Genomic DNA, 23,981 nt, shown 5'->3' on the forward strand with positions numbered 1-23,981 from the left:
ATGACTCAAGAAAAACTCCACTGAGCAAGCAAATATGACATTAGTTGGTTTACTTTATGTAGTACCAACTTTGCTCGAAGCACATTTTATTGAATAGGGCTGAAAATGTTATGTTTTACATGCATCACTCAAAGCACCATTAATAAATCAGGCAATTTTGTTTCCACACATGTGTATTTATCCAGTTACTGTATATGCTATGCATGCAGTATTTGACTAGTAGTAGGGAAAACCTTAACTTAAATGTATAAAGTTCTACATTGTTAAAGAGCTTTGAGGATTCTCTCCAGGGCCTTCTGACCTTTATGGATTAAAAGTTATGCCTAGTTATTGCTGTTGTGTCATTTCTGTTATCTCCTACTGCCTTATTTTGCCTTCTTTTGTTATTGTTTAAGCCAACCTTACAAATGCCAAAGCTAGCCCCTGCATGGGTGGAACTAATGCTTGATTGTTCCTTATTAAATCAAATAAACATTATTGAAACACAAAGATGACTAATAACCTTCCAAAATAATGCTAACACCCTTTTGGTCTGCTGTTTTAGGCAGATATCATTTGTAAATAAAGTGTGTGTGTGTGTATATATATATATATATATATATATACACACACGTGTGTGTAAAAAGGTTAATAGTAAATAATAACATAATGATGGATCCAGGGCTGCTATATTAAATTATGGGAGCAGATTATGAGATTCCTTCACAGAATTTTAAGAAATTTGCTTATCTGTAATCTAAAAAAACAGAACAAAAAACAAGAAAAAAACAACCTGAAAGATAAAAGTTAAAATGTTCCTGAATTTGTAATACCAGTCATTTGTATTATCTGATTTGAAATTCAAGTCATAGCCTTTTAGTGTTTGATTTACACATGCCTAATTAAAAATAAAAAGTTTAGAAAATATCTGTAGTTTGTCTTTTGGAGAAAACTGTTTATTCAGGATTATTTATAATCAGCAAATAGATCTCGTATGCATTTAAGCAGCTGAGCATCTGAAAAAAACCCAACATACAGTTCAAACAATGAGGAGCATACAAACAACTACATCACAGTTTTCTTTTAATCAGAGATATGCTAGCACTGATATGTTTCAAAAGATCTCTGCTGCTGTGTATGATGTAGCACACATTCTGCATTAAAACTAGTTTACACAAGGACTCTGTTATACATTTTTTCTGCCTTTAGCATTGATGAAAAAGGATTATATTGATTTTTTTAAGCACAAAATCATGCTGAATATTTGCTGTTGTAAATGGACTTTCAAGGTTGCTGCTGTTTAAAAGGAATACTTATGTATTGTCGTCGGTTTAAAAGTAGTATTACTAGATATAGTTTTCAACATACATTTAACACATCTATGGAAAAAAAATATAAATTATTTATATATTTAAATATAAAATAAATAATGTAAACATTTAACTACTATCACAGGAAACAGCATAACAACAAAAAAGCATGGTGTTTCTCTCCTGAGGAATAGATTCATTCTGTATGCAGTGTTATTTAGACATGTTATCTCCAAAAGGAGAACATATTTATTAACCACTTGCCTACTGGTCACTTCTACCCCCTTCCTTCCCAAGCCAATTTTTAGCTTTCAGCGCTGTCGCACTTCGAATGACAATTGTACCATACCATGCCCATTATGGACAAGAGCTCCCCCATTCTCCTTTGTATACACAGAGCTGAAGAAAGTATTTATTAAATTTTCCTTCTCTTTGTCCCCATTCGCACACTCTAGATTATTTTGTAAAGGGCCTACATGCTTGGACCGGACCTTTTTACTATTATTATATTTGAAGAATTTTTGGGGGTTTGCCCTGCTATCTTTTGAAATCTGTCGTTCGTTTTCAATTTTTACAGCCTTTAATTCCTTTTTGCATATTCTGTTATTTTCTTTGTACTGTTTAAACAATGATAGCATTCCTTCATTGTTATATTTAATAAAAGCTATTTTCTTATTATCTATAGCTTTTTTAAGGTTTGATTTTTAGCCTTTTAAACTTGTTGCCCATATTTTACAGTGTACACATATAGTCTTTTTGAAGAACTGTTCATCAATGTCAATATTCCCCCTCAGTCTAAGTCTTGGAGAGCAGCTCTCAGCCATGGAAAATTAGCTCTTTTAAAGTTGAGCATTTTTATCCTTCCCGTATGTGCTTACTGTTTACAACTAACAATAAATGAAATTGTGTTATGGTCACTGCTACCCAGTCAACAGCTGTCTACAGAGGGAATAGCTAAAGACCTCCAAACTTTGTGTGGCCTTCAGATTAGCACAAAAGTGCATAGAGAGCTTCATGGAATGTGTTTCTATGGCCGAGCAGCTACATCCAAGCCTTACATCACCAAGTGCAATACAAAGTGTCGGATGCAGGGATGCAAAGCATGCTGCCACTGGATTCTAGAGCAGTGGAGAAGTTTTCTCTGGAGTGATGAATCATGCTTCTCCTGCTGGCAATCCGATGGATGTGTCTGGGTTTGGTGGTTTCCAGGAGAACAATAGTTGCCTGACTGCACTGTGCCAAGTTAAATGTTTGGTGGAGGGGGATTTTGGTGTGGGGTTGTGTTTCAGGGGTTGGGCTTGGCCCCTTAGTTCCAGTGAAGAGAACTTTTAAGGCATCAGCATACCAAGACATTTTGGACAATTTCATGCTCCCAACTTTGTGGGAACAGTTTGGGGATGGCCCCTTCCTGTTCCAACATGACTGGGCACCAGTGCACAAAGCAAAGTCCATAAAGACATGGATGAGGTGGAGGAACTTAACTGACCTGCACAGTGCCCTGACCTCAACCTCATAGAACACCTCTGGGATGAATTAGAGTAGAGACTTAGAGCCAGGCCTACTCGTCTGACATCAGTGTCTGACCTCACAAGTTCACTTCTGGAAGAATGGTCAAACATTCCCATAGACACAATCCTAAACTTTGTGGACAGCCTTCCCAAAAGAGTTGAAGCTGTTAAAGCTGCAATTTTGAACCCTGCGGACTAAGACTGGGATGCCATAAAAGTTCATGTGCATGTAAAGGCAGACATCTGAATACTTTTGGCAATTTAGTGTATATATATATATATATATATATATATATATATATATATATATTCTCAATTGTGTATTGCATATGTAGGATAGATAGATAGATAGATAGATAGATAGATAGATAGATAGATAGATAGATAGATACTCTCAGCTGTGCATTGCATATATTCCCTAAGTTACTGAAAATTAAAGCCCTTTAAGTAATTTTTAGGTAACTTTCATGTATTTTTAGCTTCCTCAAAGTTATATAACTTTATCAAAGCATTACGCTAAAAATTAGCTTTAAAAGTGTTGAAACACAGCTCTGTAATAGTATACTACATGTGTGTACAAATTACAACAACATAAAGCAGCTTTGTGGCCAATTTACACAGGCATAAGACTCAGAAGCAAGTCATGAGCAACACGCTTTTGGATGTGCAGAGGGAGAGAGGGCTTGCATTTGGAATATGTTTGAGATGCTTTTACACTGGTATAAAATGCAAACCAACTGTAAAAGCAAAGCCAAATGCAAGTGAACACTGATTCATAAGAACCAATTAATAATTCAAACATTGTGTTCCAGATCCTTCCGAAATGCATGCAACTCAGAAACAACACACAGACACCTGTGTACTCATAATTGTATAAAGAAGAGTGTCTGCATTTCAGAAGTTGAAGTGATTTTTTTTAATTACCTTTGCGTTCATCATCAAATGATATTAAGCCTGACACAGTGGAAACGATGGCATATATCCAATCTGTAGTGTCGTCCACAGCATCATGAATAATTCTCACTGGATCGTTTCGGAGTTTGCTAATTGGACCTCCTAAACACATAATTCAAAACAAAAAAGCGAAAGAAGTGAAAAAGGTCAGCTGATTGTTTTGACAAATACCTTATGCATGTTAATTAAACAACACCCTGTATTATCCTTAATATTCTATGTTTCTTGTTATAAGGAAGTCTTATTCACACTTGTAATTATTACAGAAATAAACATAAATCTGTGCAGTCATTGGTAGGGAATTTAAGTGTTGTTCATAATCATTCCATTGTTAAACATTTTAGTTGTGTTTAAAGCCCAGTTGAAGTAACAGAAATAGCTAATTAGCCGATCTGACATTATACTAGACATTGTACTAGCTTTCTTTCTTCATAATCCTACATTCACTTTCCTGGTATAATTGTTGCTGGCTGGCATTGATTTACTAAAGACATTTAGTCTGTTCACTTTGCTAGATAATTTTCCTTTATCTTAATAAATACAGTGAAAATTTGCTTTGCAAAGAATACTCAATCACATGCAAGGAAGTAGAAAAAAAAACTGTATTTTTACTTGCTCATGATTGGATGATGGAAGTCAGCAGAGCTATACCTTATTCATTAAGCAAGCCATAGATTATACCATTTTCATTCCTTCCCCCTGTGATGGAAGGAAAGAAAATTGTATAATCTATGGCTTGCTAAGTGAATGAGATATAGCTCTGCTGATGTCCATCATCCAAATTGCTTGTTTCCCCCATCAACACAGCCAGTGTTGATGGCGGAATCTCTCCAGTAGCACTATTGTGTTCTGCCGGCTGGGAGCCTTCCCTGCCAGCAGAACACAATGATCACTGCTAGCAGCTATAGCCTCTGGCAGTAGTCCCTTGCAAGACATCAAACAGGCTGGTTGTACAGCCAGCCTGCCCATAACTAAATTACATTTTGGTGAGTCCCTGCTGAACCAACTGAGATTTGATCTGTCTATGGCCATATTTAGACAAGGAGGATTCTCTGGCAAAGTGAACAGCATATTTGCCTTTAGTAAATCAACTCCAGTGTGTCCATATTTGACCTTGCAATCCAATAGGCGCCAGAGCCTGACCACACCCAGGCTCTTGTGCCTATTGGAATGCACCTTGTAATTTCACATACCTGGTTAGACACACCCAGGGGTGGACTGACAACTCATGGGGCCCTGGGCAATAGGGGATCATGGGGCCCCTGTGTCCTTGCCCACACCCAAAAAAGCCAATGAAAGGTACCAGGGGCACCTCATGGGGCCCCCTACTGACCCCAGGCCCTCGGGCAGTGCCTGAGTGCTTGAATGGTCAGTCCTCCCCTGGACACACCCTTTCCTCAGCATCGCATGTATGCATAGTGACACTGACATACCAATATATAGCTATGCTAGAATAGACCACTGGAGTAGGAGTGAAAGACATGCATTTGCACCAATATAAAAATGTATTTTAAGACATTTTTCAACAAAACTTTGACAGAAAACCTACCATACAGTGGTACAAGATTATCAAAAAAGACTAAGACATCAATTGAGCTTCAAGAACTGTTTGGTCATTATCTTCTGTGCCATTGATGTGTTACCTTCACAGATCTACTGTAAAAAAGCCACATTTAAATACTATGTGTATCAATGAGCATCTGAAAATATATCTATAATACAACATTATTCCTTAATTTACGTTCATTGGAACTGCCAATGTATGATTTATATGCAAAATGGGAAACTTTGAAGTATGAAGATGGAAAGGGCTTAGCAGCATCTTTCTAAAATACACAAGAGGTTGAATTACTAAAGCTGGAGAATGCAAAATCTGGTGCAGGTCTGCATAGAAACAAAACAGCTTTCAGGTATTTTTCGTTTGTCAAAGCTTAAGTGAACAAGCTGTAATTAGAAGCTGATTGGCTGTCACGAACAGCTTCACCAGATTTTGTACTCTCCAGTTTTTAGTAAATCAACCACTAAGACATTGACCCCAGGTTCACATATATGTGGCCATGCTGGCCACGGTTTGCACGGGCATGAGAGCTCATTCATTTGAATGGACTCCTGTGCCTCTAAAACGCAGACTCTTGTAAAATGTGACACCTGTGCCCGTAAAACGCAGCCCGCGCGGGAACCTTGGTTCCTAGTACGGTTGCATTTTCCAGTGCGGGCAGCGTGCTATTAGAACTAATGGCACCCACCCGCAGGTCCGCATTCTCTGTGCGGGTGGTGCGGCTGCACGGATTTTCGTGTGGATCCACAGCGGCACCACCCGCACAGATGTGAAACTAGGGTCACATATGAATAAAGCAAGGGCAGTGCCTACTACCTCTACTTGGTGCATTTCATACACCATAATAAATGGAAAAAAATGCACCTCACTGATCCATTTTTCTGATACGGTAAAGTAATACAATGGTAGAAAAGAAACTCTAAATATTGCATTCATTCCCAGCACAATATATCTGCCTCCTGCAAATAAAACTGTTTTCTGAGATTTCTATAACTTGTAAATAATTTTTGTAAGATATTATTTCTTAGGTATATGTCAACATGCTGATATCAAATTATGTGCAACGGTATTGATCACAGACAACAAAGCTCTAAGGTTAAGTATAAAAGAAAAAAAGTCCAACTTATGCTTAGTGCTATACAACAATAACGCTCACACTTTACTTATTAGACCTGGAAGCTACACACATATACTAATATCTTTACGTCAGTCTTTTTTTAAAATAAATGTGGCAAGGTTAAATAGTAATACACTATAATGTTTACCACCATTTCTAACTGCAGTGTTGTACTACACCAATTAGCAAACAGAGAGTACTGATTTGCAATGGAAACTCAAAACAAGCAACAGGATGCAAGCAAACAGGATGCCATTTTCATCATGTGAACCTACTATAAAGTTTTTATAGACAACCTTGACAATATATGCCCTTTCCTTTACAGAATAATGTTGGTATTGGGTGCATATTGTTTAGTGTTGTGATTCATAATAGTGTCTATATATTACAATATATACAATTTCTGTTTTACAAATAAAGATTTAAAGCAATACAAAAAGCATTATGGTTTAGCAAAAGAGATGCTTTGCAAGCATCTGATTGAAACTTTGGACTGAGGGTCACTGCTGAATGAGTCATTGAGCTCTGTCAACAATGGGCTTCCTTTTTTGTTAAAAAAAATGAAAAATAGAGCTTGAAAAATGTGAAAAGAGACCAAAGCTGGCTATACATGTGTAGATTTTCAGAATATTCGTAAGAAAATTCATACAAAAATTCTTTGAACATTTGATAAATGGACAAATGTCGTTCGAAAATGGTCTTTTGCTTTTAACATTTTATTTTAACCACTTGCCCTTCAGAGGATTTACTCCCCTTCCTGACAAGGCCATTTTATGCGATTCAACACTGCATCACTTTAACTGACAATTGCTCAGTATTGCAACACTGTACATAAATGAAAGTTACATCATATTTATCCCACAAATAGACCTTTCTTTCAGTGGTATTTGATCATCTCTTTGTTTTTTATTTTATGCGCTATAAACAAAAAAAGACCGGCAATTTTGAAAAATAAAACAACAATATTTTTGACTTTTTGCTATAAAACATTCAATAAAAATGTTAAAAATAAAATTTCTTCATAAATTTAGGCCACAATGTATTCTGCTACATGCCTTTGCTAAAAAAAAATTCACAATATGTGTAAATTAATTGGTTTACATGAACGTTATAGCGTCTACAAATGGCCGTATATATACTGGAATTTTTATGTATTTATTTTATTATACTAGTAATGGCAGTGATCAGCGACTTATAGCAGGACTGCAGTGAGCATTTTGACACTGGGTGGAAACTGACCATTGACATCTCCAGTAACACTAATACAGTGATCAGTGCTAATAAAAAGCACTGACACTGTACTAATGACATGGGCATGAAGGGGTTAAAATCTAGGGTTATCAAAGGGTTAACTGTGTGTTGTGTTGTGCTTACATTGTGTGCTGCTTTACTAGGGAGACATGTTGCTCTCTCTCTCTGCTGTGCAGAGAGATACAAGCAGCATGTCCATGCTGACAGGAGTGAGATCTGTGTTGTTTACACACAGATCTCTCCCCTTTCAGCTTTAGTGGCAATCACCAAGTGCCAGCCGAGAATCGCTGGCCGGGACTTGGTGATTGACATCCACTGCAACTAATGGCAGCGCTGGTACAGTGGCACATGTGCGCGCCCCCTACCCAGAAATGCAGAATTACATATATTTAAGTGATTTTGCATAGAGCGACCACCCTGTATCAGCATATCTGTTATAGGGCAGTAGGTAAGTAGTTAAAATGAATGTCATTTCTGAATGATGACCACACACACTAGCCAAAAATGTGTTTGATCGAGAAAAGTTTTCCTTCCTGTCCCTTCAAATTTTCCTGTCACTGCTGTCGAAAATAAACATCAATTTGACTCCACTAACGATTATAAAATCAAATGAATATTCTTGAAACGAAAATTCTCAAACAAAAATCTATATGTGTATGGCCAGTTAAATGTTCCACCTGCTGTTTTAAAAGCAAAAACTACTATAATTATGAATTATTCATCAAAATATTTTGAATTTACCTGACCTTGATTTTTTTATACTGGCTATAATGACCCCCCCTGCTTGTAATTTGTTAATTAAGGTTCTTCAGCATATTATTCTATGCCAAGTATACATTAAAAAGCATCCTTCCGTTTGAGAACCAATGGGTGACATTTTGTGCAGGTCCTGGCTCTCAGTCCAGGCTGACACTGACAGGTAGGTTCTCCACTGACAATCAAAAACCAATTAAAATGGTACCTGCTCATGTGATTACAATGTCAGTCTTGACACAGTGGTCACATGCAGGTCAAGGTTTCATTACAAAATGAAAGTCTTCAGCCTGCACATAAACACTGCCACATTCTAGTTACAGAGTTCTCCTGTGGTGGCATTTCTTTAAAAGTGTAACTGTCAGAAATGGTTGCATTTTTAAAAAATAATAATGAATTAAAAAACAGAAAAAATGCATTTTCTATTTTACATTTTTTGCACTTATTGACCTATAATAAAAACAGAGCACAATATTTATGTATTAAAAAAAATTACAAATAAAAGACTTATATGTCCATTGAATTGTGTAAAGAAAATATTTAGGTATATTAGTCAGTCAAAGATTTATTGTTAAGTTAACTGCTTGTCGACCACATTACTTAGATGTACGGCAGCAAGGCGGCTCTCCTGTGCTGGATCACGTACCTAGAATGTGATCCAGCTCTTCTGGTTAGGGGGTGTACGTGCGTGCATGCCGAACAGGATGTGCTGTGATTAGATACAGTACAAGCTGTCCAATGTAGAAGCTGATAGGGCAGAGTTATGTGTAGGTAAATAATACAGAGCTCTGTCTTAATAGCAAAGCAAGGAATAAAAACACATCCCTTAATAAAATCACAACACAGTACACACACAAAGCACTGTTAGGCATACACTTAACCCTTTGAATACCCCTAGATGTTAACCCCTTCACAGCCAGTGTCAGTGCATATTATTAGCTCTGGTCACTGTATTAGTGTCACTGGCTCCCAAAAAGTGTCATTTAGTGTTAGATTGACATCCGTACTATTTCAGTACCATTATAAGTCACTGATCACTGCCACTACTAGTTTAAAAAAAATGTATGTATGTATGTATATATATATATATATATATATATATATATATATATATATATACACATATATATACACATATACAGTGGGGATCGAAAGTTTGGGCATCCCAGCTAAAAATTTGTATTAATGTGCATAAAGAAGCCAAGGAAAGATGAAAAATCTAAAAAAAAAGGCATCAAATTACAGATTAGACATTCTTATAATATGTCAACAAAAGTTAGATTTTATTTCCATCATTTACACTTTCAAAATAACAGAAAACAAAAAAATGGCATCTGCAAAAGTTTGGGCACCCTGCAGAGTTAATATCTTGTACTGCCCCCTTTGGCAAATATCACAGCTTGTAAACGCTTTTTGTAGCCAGCCAAGAGTCTTTCAATTCTTGTTTGAGGTATCTTTGCCCATTCTTCCTTACAAAAGTCTTCCAGTTCTTTGAGATTTCTGGGCTGTCTGTCACGTACTGCTCTTTTAAGGTCTATCCATAGATTTTCAATTATGTTGAGGTCAGGAGATTGTGAAGGCCATGGCAAAACCTTTAGTTTACGCCTCTTAATGTAATCCCCCGTTGATTTCGAGGTGTGTTTAGGATCATTATCCATTTGTAGAAGCCATCCTCTCTTTAACTTCAGCTTTTTCACAGATGGCATCAAGTTACCATCCAAAATTTGCTGAAATTTTATTGAATCCATTTTTCCATCTACTCGTGAGATGTTCCCTGTGCCACTGGCTGCAACATAACCCCAAAGCATGATTGATCCATGCTTAACAGTTGGACAGAGGTTCTTTTCATTAAATTCTGTGCCCCTTCTTCTCCAAACGTACCTTTGCTCATTCCGGCCAAAACTTTCAATTTTAACCTCATCGGTCCACAGAACTTGTTTCCAAAATGTATCAGGCTTGTCTATATGTTCATTTGCAAAGTTCAAACGATGATTTTTGTGGTGAGGACGTAGAAGAGGTTTTCTTCTGATGACTCTTCCATGAAGACCATATTTGTACAAGTATCTCTTTATAGTGGAATAGTGTACCACAACTCCAGTGTCTGCCAGATCTTTCTGGAGGGATCGTGCAGTCAAACGTGGGTTTTGAATTGTTTTTCTCACAATCCTGCGAGCTGTTCTGTCTGATATTTTTCTTGGTCTTCCAGATCTTGCTTTAACTTCCACTGTTCCTGATGACTGCCATTTCTTAATTACATTCCGAACAGAGGATATTGACATCTGAAAACGCTTTGCTATCTTCTTATAGCCTTCTCCAGCTTTGTGAGCGTCAACTATTTTCAGTTTCAGTTTTCTAGACAACTGCTTAGAAGAACCCATGGTGCTGATTGTTGGGGCAAGGTCAGATGAGTCTGGACATTTAAAACCTTTGAGATTGACATAACCTGGTCTTCCCAGACAATGATTGAGAACAATCCATGATACTGGCAGGTCTCAGCTTTGCAAAGGGGTCATTGCAGGCTATAAATTCTGCAGGGTGCCCAAACTTTTGCAGACGCCATTTTTTTGTTTTCTGTTATTTTGAAAGTGTAAATGATGGAAATAAAATCTAACTTTTGTTGACATATTATAAGAATGTCTAATCTGTAATTTGATGCCTTTTGGAGATTTTTCCATTTTCCTTTGCTTCTTTATGCACAATAATACAAATTTTTAGCTGGGGTGCCCAAACGTTCGATCCCCACTGTATATATATATATATACACACACACACATTCATACATACTTACATACATACACATATACATACACACACACTAGACCTTGTGACCATTGTGACTGGGACTGAAAATAAAGTCTGAAATGGACAGCTGTCACCAGAACAGGAGGTAAAGAGAAATCTTCTTACAGAGACATCTGTGCCAGTGACACCTGTCTAAGAGAGGGATTTCCCTCACTGTGGGGCATTTCCCCTTACTTAATCTTGTGTCTCAGGGAGTGAAGATACATATTCCTGATAGGACACAAACAGCAAAAAAAAAAAAAAAATTCACAGAAGTTCTAACCATTTCCTGCTCTATTTAAAAAAAATAATTGGCTTTTACATATACTTTAACTGTATGACTAATACAAAACAAACAAATGGACCTAGTAAAAAATAGTAACTAAGTAATTTACTAAGTTACTAAGTCAGTTTTCTGAATTTTCCTAAATGTAGGATTGCTCATAACACCAGCTGTTTTAGGTACTTGTGATCAACTGCCTGTACACATTCACAATGCATTGTGCTCTGCCAACAATTCCCCTGACCTGCAGCATTACCAAACATTAGCACTGAATAAATATCTTAATATTTACTCCTATGAAAGCCTAGGATCTGTTGTTTTCACTGTTGCATGCATTTTAAGGGTAATTAAAAAATGGTTATTTTGCTAACATCACATATTTAGTTTTATATAGATTCTGGTAAGCTAAAAAAAAAGTAGTTTCTTGGATTCACATTCCCTGCCTGATTTTTAAATAAAATCATTGGGAAGCATGACACCTTCTCTAGCTGTCCTAGAATAATAATAATAATAATAATGGAAACCCTATGGCATAAAGGAGGAGATACCAAAGTTTGGAACGCTAGTGGAAATGATCATTAGAGCATATCTAAACCTAATTAATTCTTAAGTTTTTTTTACTGATATCTGTGTCCCTTGCTGGGGAGATTCACCCTATCTTATTTGCCAGGTGAATAATGAGGGAAATGTTATCATTCCCCAGGCTGTCACCAGAATAGAGGGTAAGGGGATATTTTTCAATAAAGACACTTGCAGGTGTTTGGCAATAAAAACTGGAAGCCAATTGGTTTCTATGCAGAAGTGAGCCCGATTTTGCACTCTCCAGCTTTAGCAAATAAACCCTCAACTTTCTCAATAGGAGACTTCCTTCAATTTGGGGAGAATTCATTTCACTTCCTGATGTGTGTACAGAACAGCAAGTGAAGGGAAAACTCTCCAATGGGACACAGATGGCAAAAAAATAAAAAAAACACGTGTTATCCATATTTCATCCAAAATAGACAAAAACTCTTTATGCTTTCGATATGCCTTAAGATGCCAACAGTCATTCAGTCCTTCTATAACTAATTTTGCAGGACTGGCTGGAATGTCCCATTCAGTTAGAAAAACTTTGCACAATATTGTTCCCCATTTTGGAATGAAGCCAATATTTCCATAACATTATATTACTCTAAACTGAATTGTTTTTTTTTAAACCATGTTAAAGGTACATATGAAGGGAATATTAGCTAATAAAGCTTTTAGTTTGGTTTAAGGACTACAGACCGAAAGGTTCTTTAGAACAAAGAGCATGTTAGGAAGTAAAGAAAATCTATGGGTACATAGTACAATGTGTACAGTATGACAGCATGATAACTTTTAGGAAATAACAAAAACTCCTGGACATGGAACACTTTAGCATCTATAATGGAAGTTAAGTGACTGCTATTGTGTCGTTGATGCATTATGTGAATGATGTGTTTAGCATATGCTAGTATTACAGTAATAGACAGCAATGCTAAGAAATGAGAGCTGTCCATGTTGATGTACTTGCTAATGTTGCCTTCTGACAGCATAATAATGGTAACCTTTCAGGAACTAATGATTTAATTCATCAAGGCTGACCCAATTAATGGGTGAAGAACTAAGAAAGAAGGGCAACTTTTCTTAAATCCTAAACTGGTTTGTACAAGACTAAATTGGCTACTAAAGTATAGTCACCAACAGCATAAACACAGCAGAAACCAAAGACGTAAGCAACAAAATGCAGCTAAAATTTTAGATGTGTTCCTTTAATTCTCTGCATATTTTGTTATAAACAGTGGAACATATTTTATCTCGCGTTTGAGCGGTAATCTGTGTTATTACCTTCCGTGATCAGTTATATTATATTTTCATAATCTGCTACAGGTGTGATAACATTCTATCTGAGCCACAGGGACTAAAAAGATAAAGTGAATCTGGAACATCAGTCAGTAACAAAAATAGCCTGTCTTTTGATTTTATATAGAACATTTCTGATAGTTTCATGTTTCAGGTACGGAGGGGGAGGAGTTTAAACAGGCACATGTGTTCTATTTAATGAGAAACACATAGAAATAATGCAATCATTCTGTACTTGATGAAATACATGCAATTGACTATAAGATGACATGTAGCGTATACACTGAAAAACATATGTCTAAAACTGTCATGTTTCAGTGGTCATAATGAGATGACTAAAACTAAAAAAAGTTGTTGCTTTTTTAAATAACCTGATTCATATTTAAGTTTATCTGATAGTTATGAATGTTACCAAACACAATGCAGCACCAACATATACTATGCTGCATGTCAGTCAGTATATATTAAAACATCTGTTTTCTGCATATCCACCAAGCTTTTGTGCATGCTCAGGGCAAAACAGCTGCATGAGACAGCTGCTTTTAATACAAATAGTGGCATAGGGTATTTGACAAATTTTATGAGTTATAAAGTGTATGATGTTTTGCAAAGACAGCTCTATAAAGGTGTAATTAAAAGGAGCTGAGCAAACTTTTGAAGATTAGCTCAACTAAAGAATAGCACCATCTGCTCCACCTATTTGGAAGATTAACACATGGCCTCTCCCCAATACTTTTTCCATTAACCATCTTTTCTTATTTTTGTACAGCTTTGTTATTTACCATATTGAAAAAAATATGTGCATTTCCTCATACTCACTAGTAACAACAGGCATATTGGTTGCTGTACTCATAACTGGAGAGCTATGAGCATGTATGCCTCCTCATCATTCTGACACTAGTCCATTTGCATCCATCATTAAAAAAGTATGGACAGTAACTAGGCTCTTTTACATTACACTTGTGTTGACAGTCCTTGGACTATTCTTCACCCCCCCCGCATGCCAGATGGTAGTATAGAAATTAATGGATATGAATTGATGAATGACAAACTGGTAAAGGGATCTTTTTGGCCCTTAACCCAGTCACACGAAAAAAAAAAGTTTCTCACAAAACTAACTGGTGTTAGTGATAAAAAATTTTTACTCATATTTACATACTTTTGAGTTTAAAAAATTCTAACTCTTCTGAGAAAGTTGTGTAAAAACATTAGGAAATGGTGCTCAACTCCCACATGAGTTTGAGTGAATATTTCTTAGTGCTGGACACTAATGTCTCAAAGGGTTTAAGTCCTGTTTTAGCTTTTTCCAATGCTTTAATAAACCTGTCTGCACAATCAGCTTTCTGTCTTACCTCTTTGCTGTATATTGGAGAAAGGTTATGTGAAAGGAGATTAGTGGTTAATCGATCTTTGTGTTTTTTCCTGTTTGGCTGAAGAAGTATATTTACCACTGCTTTGTTTGACAATCTTATTATTTTAGGTCGTCAAATGCTGAAAGTGAGTTTACCGCTCATGCTTATGGAAAAATAATAGCAATGATTGGAGGAATACGAGCTTGGACTGTGTCACCTTTATGTTCTCACTTTTACACTGATCATATCCATTAATAGATTTTACAATTAGGCACCTATTTATAAACATTTGCTTTGCAAATGTCTCATCGTTTTCACAAACGTAAGTAATGATATCTGTATTAATTATAGTATGTGTATAATGCCAGTTTCTATTTGTTGCTTTTGGCAGATGAATATCATGTTCCCTAACATTTAATCAAAATAGAAAAACTCATGGTCAGATGTTATTATGGCTATTTTTCTCTTAGGATCGAATATTGGGGATGACACATTCACACACCAGAAGGCAACAAATAGAAACTGATGTTACAGTGAAGGGAATAAGTATTTGATCCCCTGCTGATTTTGAAGGTTTGCCCACTCACAAAGAAATGATCCGTCTAAAAATCGAATGGTAGGTGTATTGTAACACAGAGATAGAATAGCAACAAAAAATTCAAAAGAAATGCATGTCTAACAAATTATGCACGGATTTGCATGTTCATGAGGTAAGTAAGTATTTGATCCCCTTCACAAAACATGACTTAGTACTTGGTGGCAAATCCCTTGTTGGCAATCACAGAGGTCAGACGTTTCCTGTAGTTGACCACCAGGTTTGCACACATCTCAGGAGAGATTTTTGCCCACTCCTCTTGGCAGATCCTCTCCAAGTCACTAAGGTTTGGTGGCTGACGTTTGGCAACTCGAACTTTCAGCTCCCTCTACAGATTTTCAATCGGATTAAAGTCTGGAGACTGGCTAGGCTACTCCAGAACCTTAATGTGCTTCTTCTTGAGCCACTCCTTTGTTGCCTTGGCCATGTGTTTTGGGTCATTGTCATGCTGGAACACCCATCCATGACCCATTTTCAATGCCCTGGCTGAGGGAAGAGGTTTCTCACCCAAGATTTGATGGTACCTTGTCCCATCCATCGTCCCTTTGATGCGGTGCAGTTGTCCAGTCCCCTTAGCAGAAAAACACCCCCAAAGCAGAATGTTTCCACCACCATGTTTGACAGTTGGGATGGTGTTCTTGGGGTCATAGGCAGCATTCCTCCTCCTCCTCCAAACACGGAGAGTTGAGTTGATGCCAAAGAGCTCGATTTTGGTCTCATCTGACCACAACACTTTCAACCAGTCCTCCTGTGCATCATTCAGATGTTCAGTGGCAAACTTCAGACGGGCCTGGACATGTGCTTTCTTGAGCAGAGGGACCTTGCGGGCACTGCAGGATTTTAATCCTTATCGGTGCAGTGTGTTACCAATTGTTTTCTTGGTGACTGTGGTCCCAGCTGCCTGGAGATCATTGACAAGATCCCCATGTGTAGTTCTGGGATGATTCCTCACTGTTCTCATGATCATTGACACTCCACAAGGTGAGATCTTGCATGGTGCACCAGACCTAGAGACTGACAGTTGTTTTGTGTTTCTTCCATTTGCGAATGATTGCACCAACTGTTGTCACCTTCTCACCAAGCTGCTTGGCGATAGATTGGTAGCCCAGTCCAGGCTTGTGTTGGTCTACACCCTTGTTCCTGACATCCTTGAACAGCTCTTTGGTCTTTGCCATGGTGGAGAGTTTGGAATCTGATTGTTTGATTGCTCCTGAGGACCGGTGTCTTTTATACAGGTAACAAAATGAGATTAGCAGCACTCCTTTTAAGAGACTGCTTATAATATCAGCTTTTTACCTGTATGAAAGACACCTGGTAGCCAGAAATCCTGATGAATTATAGGGGATCCAATATGTATTTCCCTCATGAGCATGCAAATCAGTGCATAATTTGTTAGACATGCATTTCTTTTGAATTTTTTGTTCTTATTCTGTCTCTCAGTGTTACAATACACCTACCATTCAATTTTTAGACTGATCATTTCTTTGTGAAAATCAGCAGGGGATCAAATACTTATTTCCTTCACTGTACATGCATATTACAAACATTACATTTGTTGTTCATTAAATATGCAATAATTGTAAGACATTCACAAAGTGATTTTTTTTAAATAAATAGACCCCCTAAGTGATTATTAATATGCACTTTATGGTTATGTTTATGAACTTTTGTGCTCTGAAGAGGTATTGTCCCTTGAAGGATATGTGCAGTAAATTCTTCTTACATGTCCACTCAACAGCCCAACATTTCAACTAAAGAGTCCACTCATTGCTTCACAAATAGAGGAAATTTATGTGAAGAAAAACTGGATCCCTTGTCATGCCTTTAGTCCATTCCCCCAATGTTTGATAGACTAACATCATGGCCATGACAGGTTGCAATGAAGGGCCTGCCTAATTTAGAAGAGGTTTCCAAATGTTTATCTATGGGACCCTTAAATACTAGCACATCCTCTACAGTAATCGATAGTAACAGTTTATTAAGATTGGACACTGCGGGATCAACCATGGAAACAGCCTACTACTCGGGTAAGGCTTCCTCAAAGGGGTATTAGATTGAAAAATGTTTGTGACATTGGGGTTTCTGAGTAAGTGTACAGGGTGTCCAAGAATTAATCCCTCAAGAACTTATGGCCACTTATTAAATAGGAGGGCCATGGATGTTTGATAAACATTCTGTGTTTTCTATCTTCACTGGATATCTTGGGAAATTTCAGAAAATGGAATAATTTGTTAGCACCATGTGGACATTTTACTGATCATTGGAGTACACATTTTTTTGGATTTTTTTGGAATCGAGTAAAATGTTTTTGTAATTGTGATTGTTTTCCCCGTGTATTTATTTTTGTGTGTGTATGAGATACACAACGGGGTTGATTTACTACAGGGAAGTAGACTGTGCACTTTGCAATTGCAATTGCTCCGGAACTTAGTAAATGAACAAAAGCTCTGCTGGCTTCATACAATCATGTGCAAACAAAATTTTTTTTTTCCATTATTTTACTTGCATTTGATAGGATATTCTTTGCAAAGTGAAGTTTTACTTAATTTACTAAACTCTGGAGCACTGCACTTGCAGAGTGCAACTGCACTATGCAAAGTGCACAGTATATTTGCCTTTAGTAAATCAACCCCAAAGAGTACATGGATTATTTGGATGCATAATGAAACCAGAGCACATTAATGTACAGTGCATTCGGAAAGTATTCACAGCGCTTAACTTTTACCACATTTTGTTATGTTACAGCCCTATTCTAAAATGAATTAAATTCATTTTTTTCCTCGACATTCTACAAACAATACCCTACTAACAATACTAACAATAAAATATTATCCTTCATTTATCAGGTTACTATTTTCTTGTTGCCTAATAAAGGTGTTTCCTGTGTATGGTTATGATGTCATGATAACAATCCTACAACCCACACGTGTCATATCTAGGGGGTTGTATTCTAAACAATGCTTCATGCCAAGATTCCTGTTTCTAAAATTTGATGCAGTGTTATCTACCATAAAAGCCTGAAAACAAACAGTATGCAATCTGTTTTTCCTATAGTATTACTGGGACAACAAGGAAGAAGACCCTGATGGAGGATGAAGTTGGGAAGAGGCTAGTTTCTCGCAGGGACCTGCTGAATCTTTTGGGAGGATGCACATAGGTCTAGGAGGATGCAGAGAGGCATCTGGGAAAGTACACAGAGAAGTCTGCTAGCAAGCTGGATGTGCAATTTACAGTGTTGCAGGTGTCTTTTACACTGTGCAAGCTGGATGTGGATCTGGGTCTGGAAGCAATGATCAGCATATATGCAGCCCTTATCCCTTTCTCCTCATGTCTTGACCAATAAAATCTTCAAACAATGTTTAATGTAACTGGTGCCCAGTGTTTCTCAATCCCCATTTTTTAGCCATGGACTTACTCTCTTGGGGTAAGGGAAGTGCTAAATTTAGTTTGCAAAAGTACTGTGTAATATCAACAACTGCCATTTCTTTTAACAAATACTTTATCACTTGTTATGCTACAGTTCAGCTGATCTTTTGAAGCCACTCTGTCTACATGCTCTCCAACAATGGCTTCATGGAATTTTTCAGAGTGAGTTCCCCCGATGATGACAACATTGGGCCATACCGGCAAAATGTGTGTTGGAACGGCCACTTGAAGTTTCCATCTAGAGCCCACGTGACAAGGTGACAACACAGGAGGACAGTTGAAAGACAGGAACAGAGCCAAAGAATTGTCTGAATAAGGACCTTTGTGACAAAATCACCAGGTATTATTTCAATGAAACTTAAAGATTTATATGCTGAAAATGACTTTTGAATTTTTATTAACCTCTTATTATATTTAGATAAACTTTATTCATTTGTGGACCAGCAACATAAGGGTACGCCTCTGGACTTTGAGTGGGTATATCCGGAAGATGCCTGCAGCTGTAGGCATCATCCTGCTATTGTTTTTTTCAGCCAGTGGTTGGCTTTCTTGTAAAAGCAATCCTAGTGGCTAATTAGTAGCTGGATTGTTTTTATAATTGGCTGAAGGGGACTTTCTCCCTTCACTGCTTTCCTCACCTCTCCCAAGCTCTCCTCTCCCACTGGGTGTAACTGGAAGCAATGAACATTTTGTAATTTCTGGCTTCACCAGTTGTAAACAATCCCTTAGTGGTTTGAAAAAAGCATCAGATGATATGATCTTTGTAATATCCGAGGCTTTTAAGACAGTGGAGAGATCTAGGGTCTAACACAGGGGTCTCCAAGCTTTCTAAACATGGGCCAGTTTACTGTCATTCAGAATTAAGGAGGGCTGGACTACTGGGAGTAGAGAAGGTCCCAACTTCTGTGGAATAAACAATGCTCCATCTTTGGTGCCAGTGGGAGGAATAGCACCCCACTGTTGATGTCAATTAGCCCCATTGTTGGTGTTTTTGAGAGGAATTGTGTCCCATCATTGGGAGCTATTCTGATGCTTCAGTGGTATCAGTGGGAAGAATTATGCCCCTTTGTGTAGAAAAATAATGCCCCGAGGGCCGGATAAAAGAAAGCAGAAGGCCACATCTGGCCCCCGGGCCACAGTTTGGAGGCCACTGGTCTAACAGATCCCAGATGTCTTAATAAAGATGATATGTCATTGCCTATTGCTATCACAGGGGATAGTTACATTCCCTGGAATAACAATTAAAAAAAAATTTTAAAAAAAGATTTAAATTGCTCTTGTCCCCCATACTCACAGCAAAGGCTAACGCACACTTTGTCCTGCACGCTTACCTAAACAATGATTGTACCAAACATGTGAGGTATCACCATGAATGTCAGATTGGGAGCAGTAATTCTAGCACCAGACCTGCTGTATATATCTAAAGTGCAACCTGTAAAAGCTTTTAAAGCATCGCCTATGGATCATAAAATGTTGCCATTGCACAGACGTGCACAATTTTAAAGCGGGACATGTTTGGTATCTACAGTATTTACTCGACATAACATCATCTTTTTAAATTTTCCCAAACAATTTGATATTATATTTTGTTTTTGTACTTTAAACTTCATTAAAGGTGTACTTCTATCCAAAAAATTGCATTTAAAAAAATACTGCGCATATACCACGTGATAAAAAAATTGCAACACTCACCATTTTATTCTCTATGGACTTTGTTTTTTAAAAAAAAATATAATGTTTGGGGAGTCTAAGTAATTTCTACAGCAAAAAAATAAGTTTAAAAGACTAGTAAAAGAACAACATCGAGCGTACAAAAAAATGTCAAACTAAAAACCTCACATTCCACAACCCCCTTCCATCCTTGTAGCTATATCTCATGTAACAAAACATTCAAAATATGAACTTCCAGTGTGCGTTTGTTATAAATTGACTAGGTAACAAATACCGGTAGGTAACAAATAGAATGAGGCAATTCAGGTTTTTACCTTGCATTAAAAATCAGAGTGTATTATCTGAGAGACAATAACTACAATATTGCAAAGTGGATGGACATTATATAAGCAGCATGGTCAGACTGCAATGTAAGAAGGAAAGACAAGATGTATCTTTAAATAAACATTAGAGTGTATGATTTGAAAGACAGTAGCAACAAATATTGCACAGCAGAAAGACAGTGTGTAAGCAGGCCAGATTATAAGAGTGAGATACAAAATAGGTTTTATTTTGAAATAGAAATTCGTTTATTTTTTAAGAGACAATCACCACAATTATTGTACATTGGTTGGACAATGCAGCTTCAGATGGCAGCTGATGCCACTTCCTTTTTTTTTTCATATTGGGTTTTTTAAAACTTTTTCTTATCAACATATTTTTGTTGACACATTGGGTTATTCGTCTGGTGCCTGGGAAATATGCAGGAGTGGGCACACTGTTATAGATGGTAGCACTGCCATGTGATACTTGTCCAGTGGTGACAGCACAGTCCCTCCCCAAGAGTCTAGAGCAGGTGCAGCATCTGACCCTTACACTGCCATGCTGTGTTGCAGCTCCTCTCCTATGCCTGGGGGACAGAAGCCACACTTAGGCAATGCTTCTGGTAGTTATCCAGGCCCTGGCTGTGGGGAGGTTGACTCAATGTCTTCTTCAGCCTGGCAAAGTTGTGTGTGACAATGTCACTAACTTGCGGACTGCCCTTCACCAGGTAATAAATACACATGTACTTTGTCTGGTATGTTTCCTAACCCTACTGGTGCAGAGGTCCATTTATGGTCTCTCTTCAAGCTATATGGGTGTGTGTCCATGTTCGCCTATTCATACCTGGCCAGCAGTTTTCCAGTTTGGCAGAAATGTAGCACCAACATCAGCTGACTGCCAGCAGCTTTACCTCTGAAACCCCTACGTGCTGGAGCTCTGCATCAGCCAAGCTGCAAAAGCTGCTCCCCTCCTTCACCACATTCTCCTCTACCTCCTTCTTTTAAGTGCCCCTGAATCATACATACAACAAAACAGGCATAAATCTTATTGCCAATGGCTACTTGCCCTTCCCTTGAGAGAAGTATTGAACCTCAAAGCAGCCCTGCAAACACCCACCCTACCATCTTCAGTAAAAATCTTCTCATGCCAGATTATTTGCAGAAGTGGATTGAATGTGGACCTCAGTTTTTGAAATCGCTATCAGACAGTTTTATGACCATTCTCACATCTGTGACTCTTACGTCTCCTTCCCATTCCAAAGCCCACTATTTTCCTTCTGTGACCAATTTTATCACTATAGTTACCCAATGTATGTGTGTATTCTCATTCAGAGATTGTTTTTTTTTTAACATTTGTAGCTTTCTGTATCAGTATTACCGCAATCCCCCTAACCCGAGGCTTGTCTTGAAATTGTAACTGTTAATTCAAGTAAAAAATAAAGTATCATGGGCAGTACATAACTGATTTTCTGGAGCAGAAAAAGAAAAGTGTCCTCAAACCCCACAAATGCCTAGCACCTGTATACCAGCTTGATACTTAAACTGCTTCCTTTCCAGCTGGCAAAAAAACAGCCTTGGCAATCCCATGTTAACATTTTCCCACTCACCATCACTATCTATTTTCTAATGTATTTCAAATGCGCAATGTGACTATAGACTGCGGCACAGTTATTTTACAAGATTGTGTGTTAAAAATACTAACTGGATCCGATTTGCCAAGACATTTTGTTACCTGTCTAGCAAACTAACAAACAAGATTAACAACCCATAAAAATATATCATGTTTGAAAAAACACTAATTAACAGAGGATAAGACATATGATATAAGACACGAACATTTCAAACAGATACTACAGAAAGTGTTAAATGCAAATCTACACACCACATACTGGCCTACACATTGCTGTTTTTAGAATATTCTTCATCATTTACATATGAGTCACTAACTATTTATTGAAGATTATTGAAGTAACTTTTAAATGGTATTCATACAGAGATTAGGGTTAGTATTTTACAACCCAGTTTTCCTCATTAGTTTTATTCAAGAATTGCCCAATCTTAATATTCTTGAAAATACAACTAGTATGTGTTTTGTGGTTTTCCCTGGGAAAAAAAAAATGTACAAATGTACACACTGCAAATTAGAATGCACCCCAGATGAAGAGCTTGCTTAAATTTAGTGTCTGCAGTTTTGTACAAGAAAAAATTCTGTACAAATGTACACAATGGGAAGTGTGCAAACCAAATTACTGACATGTGACAATATACAGCAGGAGCATGATTAGAAAACTGTATCTTTCATCATGAAGTGGCTATGGAAACCGGGCATGCTATAGATGCCCAAAAACTTACTCCTTACACCAAATACTTTGGATGTGCGCAGTATGCCTAGCCCCTCTCCTCTTCCCCGACAGCTATCTGGTCACATTTACCAGCAATACCCTGTTGTCATTTTGACAGACAGTACTGAAAGATCTGATAGACAGGAGCAGAAAGATGTGCTCCTATGTAAACTGAAATCACAGAGGTAACAATGTAATTATTGCTTTACTCTAACTTCATTCATAGCAGATCAAATGGGTGACCTTTGATAAAATAAAATAAACCGTGCTCCTGTTTAACCCCTTATTAACACTTAGTCAAAGTAGTATTAAACCATCATCACAAATAAGAAATTTCCCTTTATATATATCTGTTTAGCCTTTATTTAATTACTTGGATCAGATTTGACCACCCCTGTGTCTCTCTTACAACATTTCTCTGAACTTAAAGAGAAGTGCGGGATTGCTTTTTAAAAAAAAAAAAAAAAAAATCATACTTACCTTGGTGGATAAAGCATCTGTCTGATGCTGCATCTGTCCCCTGTCAGCTGTAAGGGTGAGAACTTTGTGATCACATGACTGCTGACTACCAGTCACATCTGTCTGCTCTGCCCCCCCCCCCCCCACACACACACACACTGACTAGAGTGCTGGGTTGTGGAGGGGGAGGGATGCTTTGTAATATAAATAATTTATTATAATAAAATTACCCAATTAATTTTAGTGTCATTATACACAGGGGAAATGATCAAATAAAACAAGCACTTTTGTGGACAAGGAACACCTTTTTATTTAAAAACTAGCCAAATTAGAAAAAAAAGTGTATTTTTTCTGTTCTGTTACATATTTTGTCTAAAGATTGGTTAGAAAATAAAATATTTTTTTTCAAGGCAATATTGTGCCTGAAAAAAATCAATGTGTACTACTATGTTATCCTAAATAAAGTTATCACTAAAT

At 37.3% G+C, this 23,981-nt stretch overlaps 1 protein-coding gene across 50 annotated transcripts in view; it reads right to left on the reverse strand.

Moving 5' to 3' along the window:
- Positions 1-23,981, reverse strand: part of TRDN (triadin) — a 974,263-nt gene that overhangs the window by 845,881 nt on the left and 104,401 nt on the right. For all 50 annotated transcript variants that reach the window (XM_089686429.1, XM_089686384.1, XM_089686382.1 and 47 more), the window contains one exon: positions 3,722-3,853. In XM_089686429.1, the coding sequence (XP_089542555.1) occupies positions 3,722-3,853 (132 nt within the window). The remainder of the gene's footprint in view (positions 1-3,721; positions 3,854-23,981) is intronic.

The sequence above is a fragment of the Staurois parvus genome, unplaced genomic scaffold (assembly GCF_062004578.1).
Source record: "Staurois parvus isolate SC_StPar_1 unplaced genomic scaffold, SC_StPar_1.0 ptg000397l, whole genome shotgun sequence".
NCBI classification, from domain to species: domain Eukaryota; kingdom Metazoa; phylum Chordata; class Amphibia; order Anura; family Ranidae; genus Staurois; species Staurois parvus.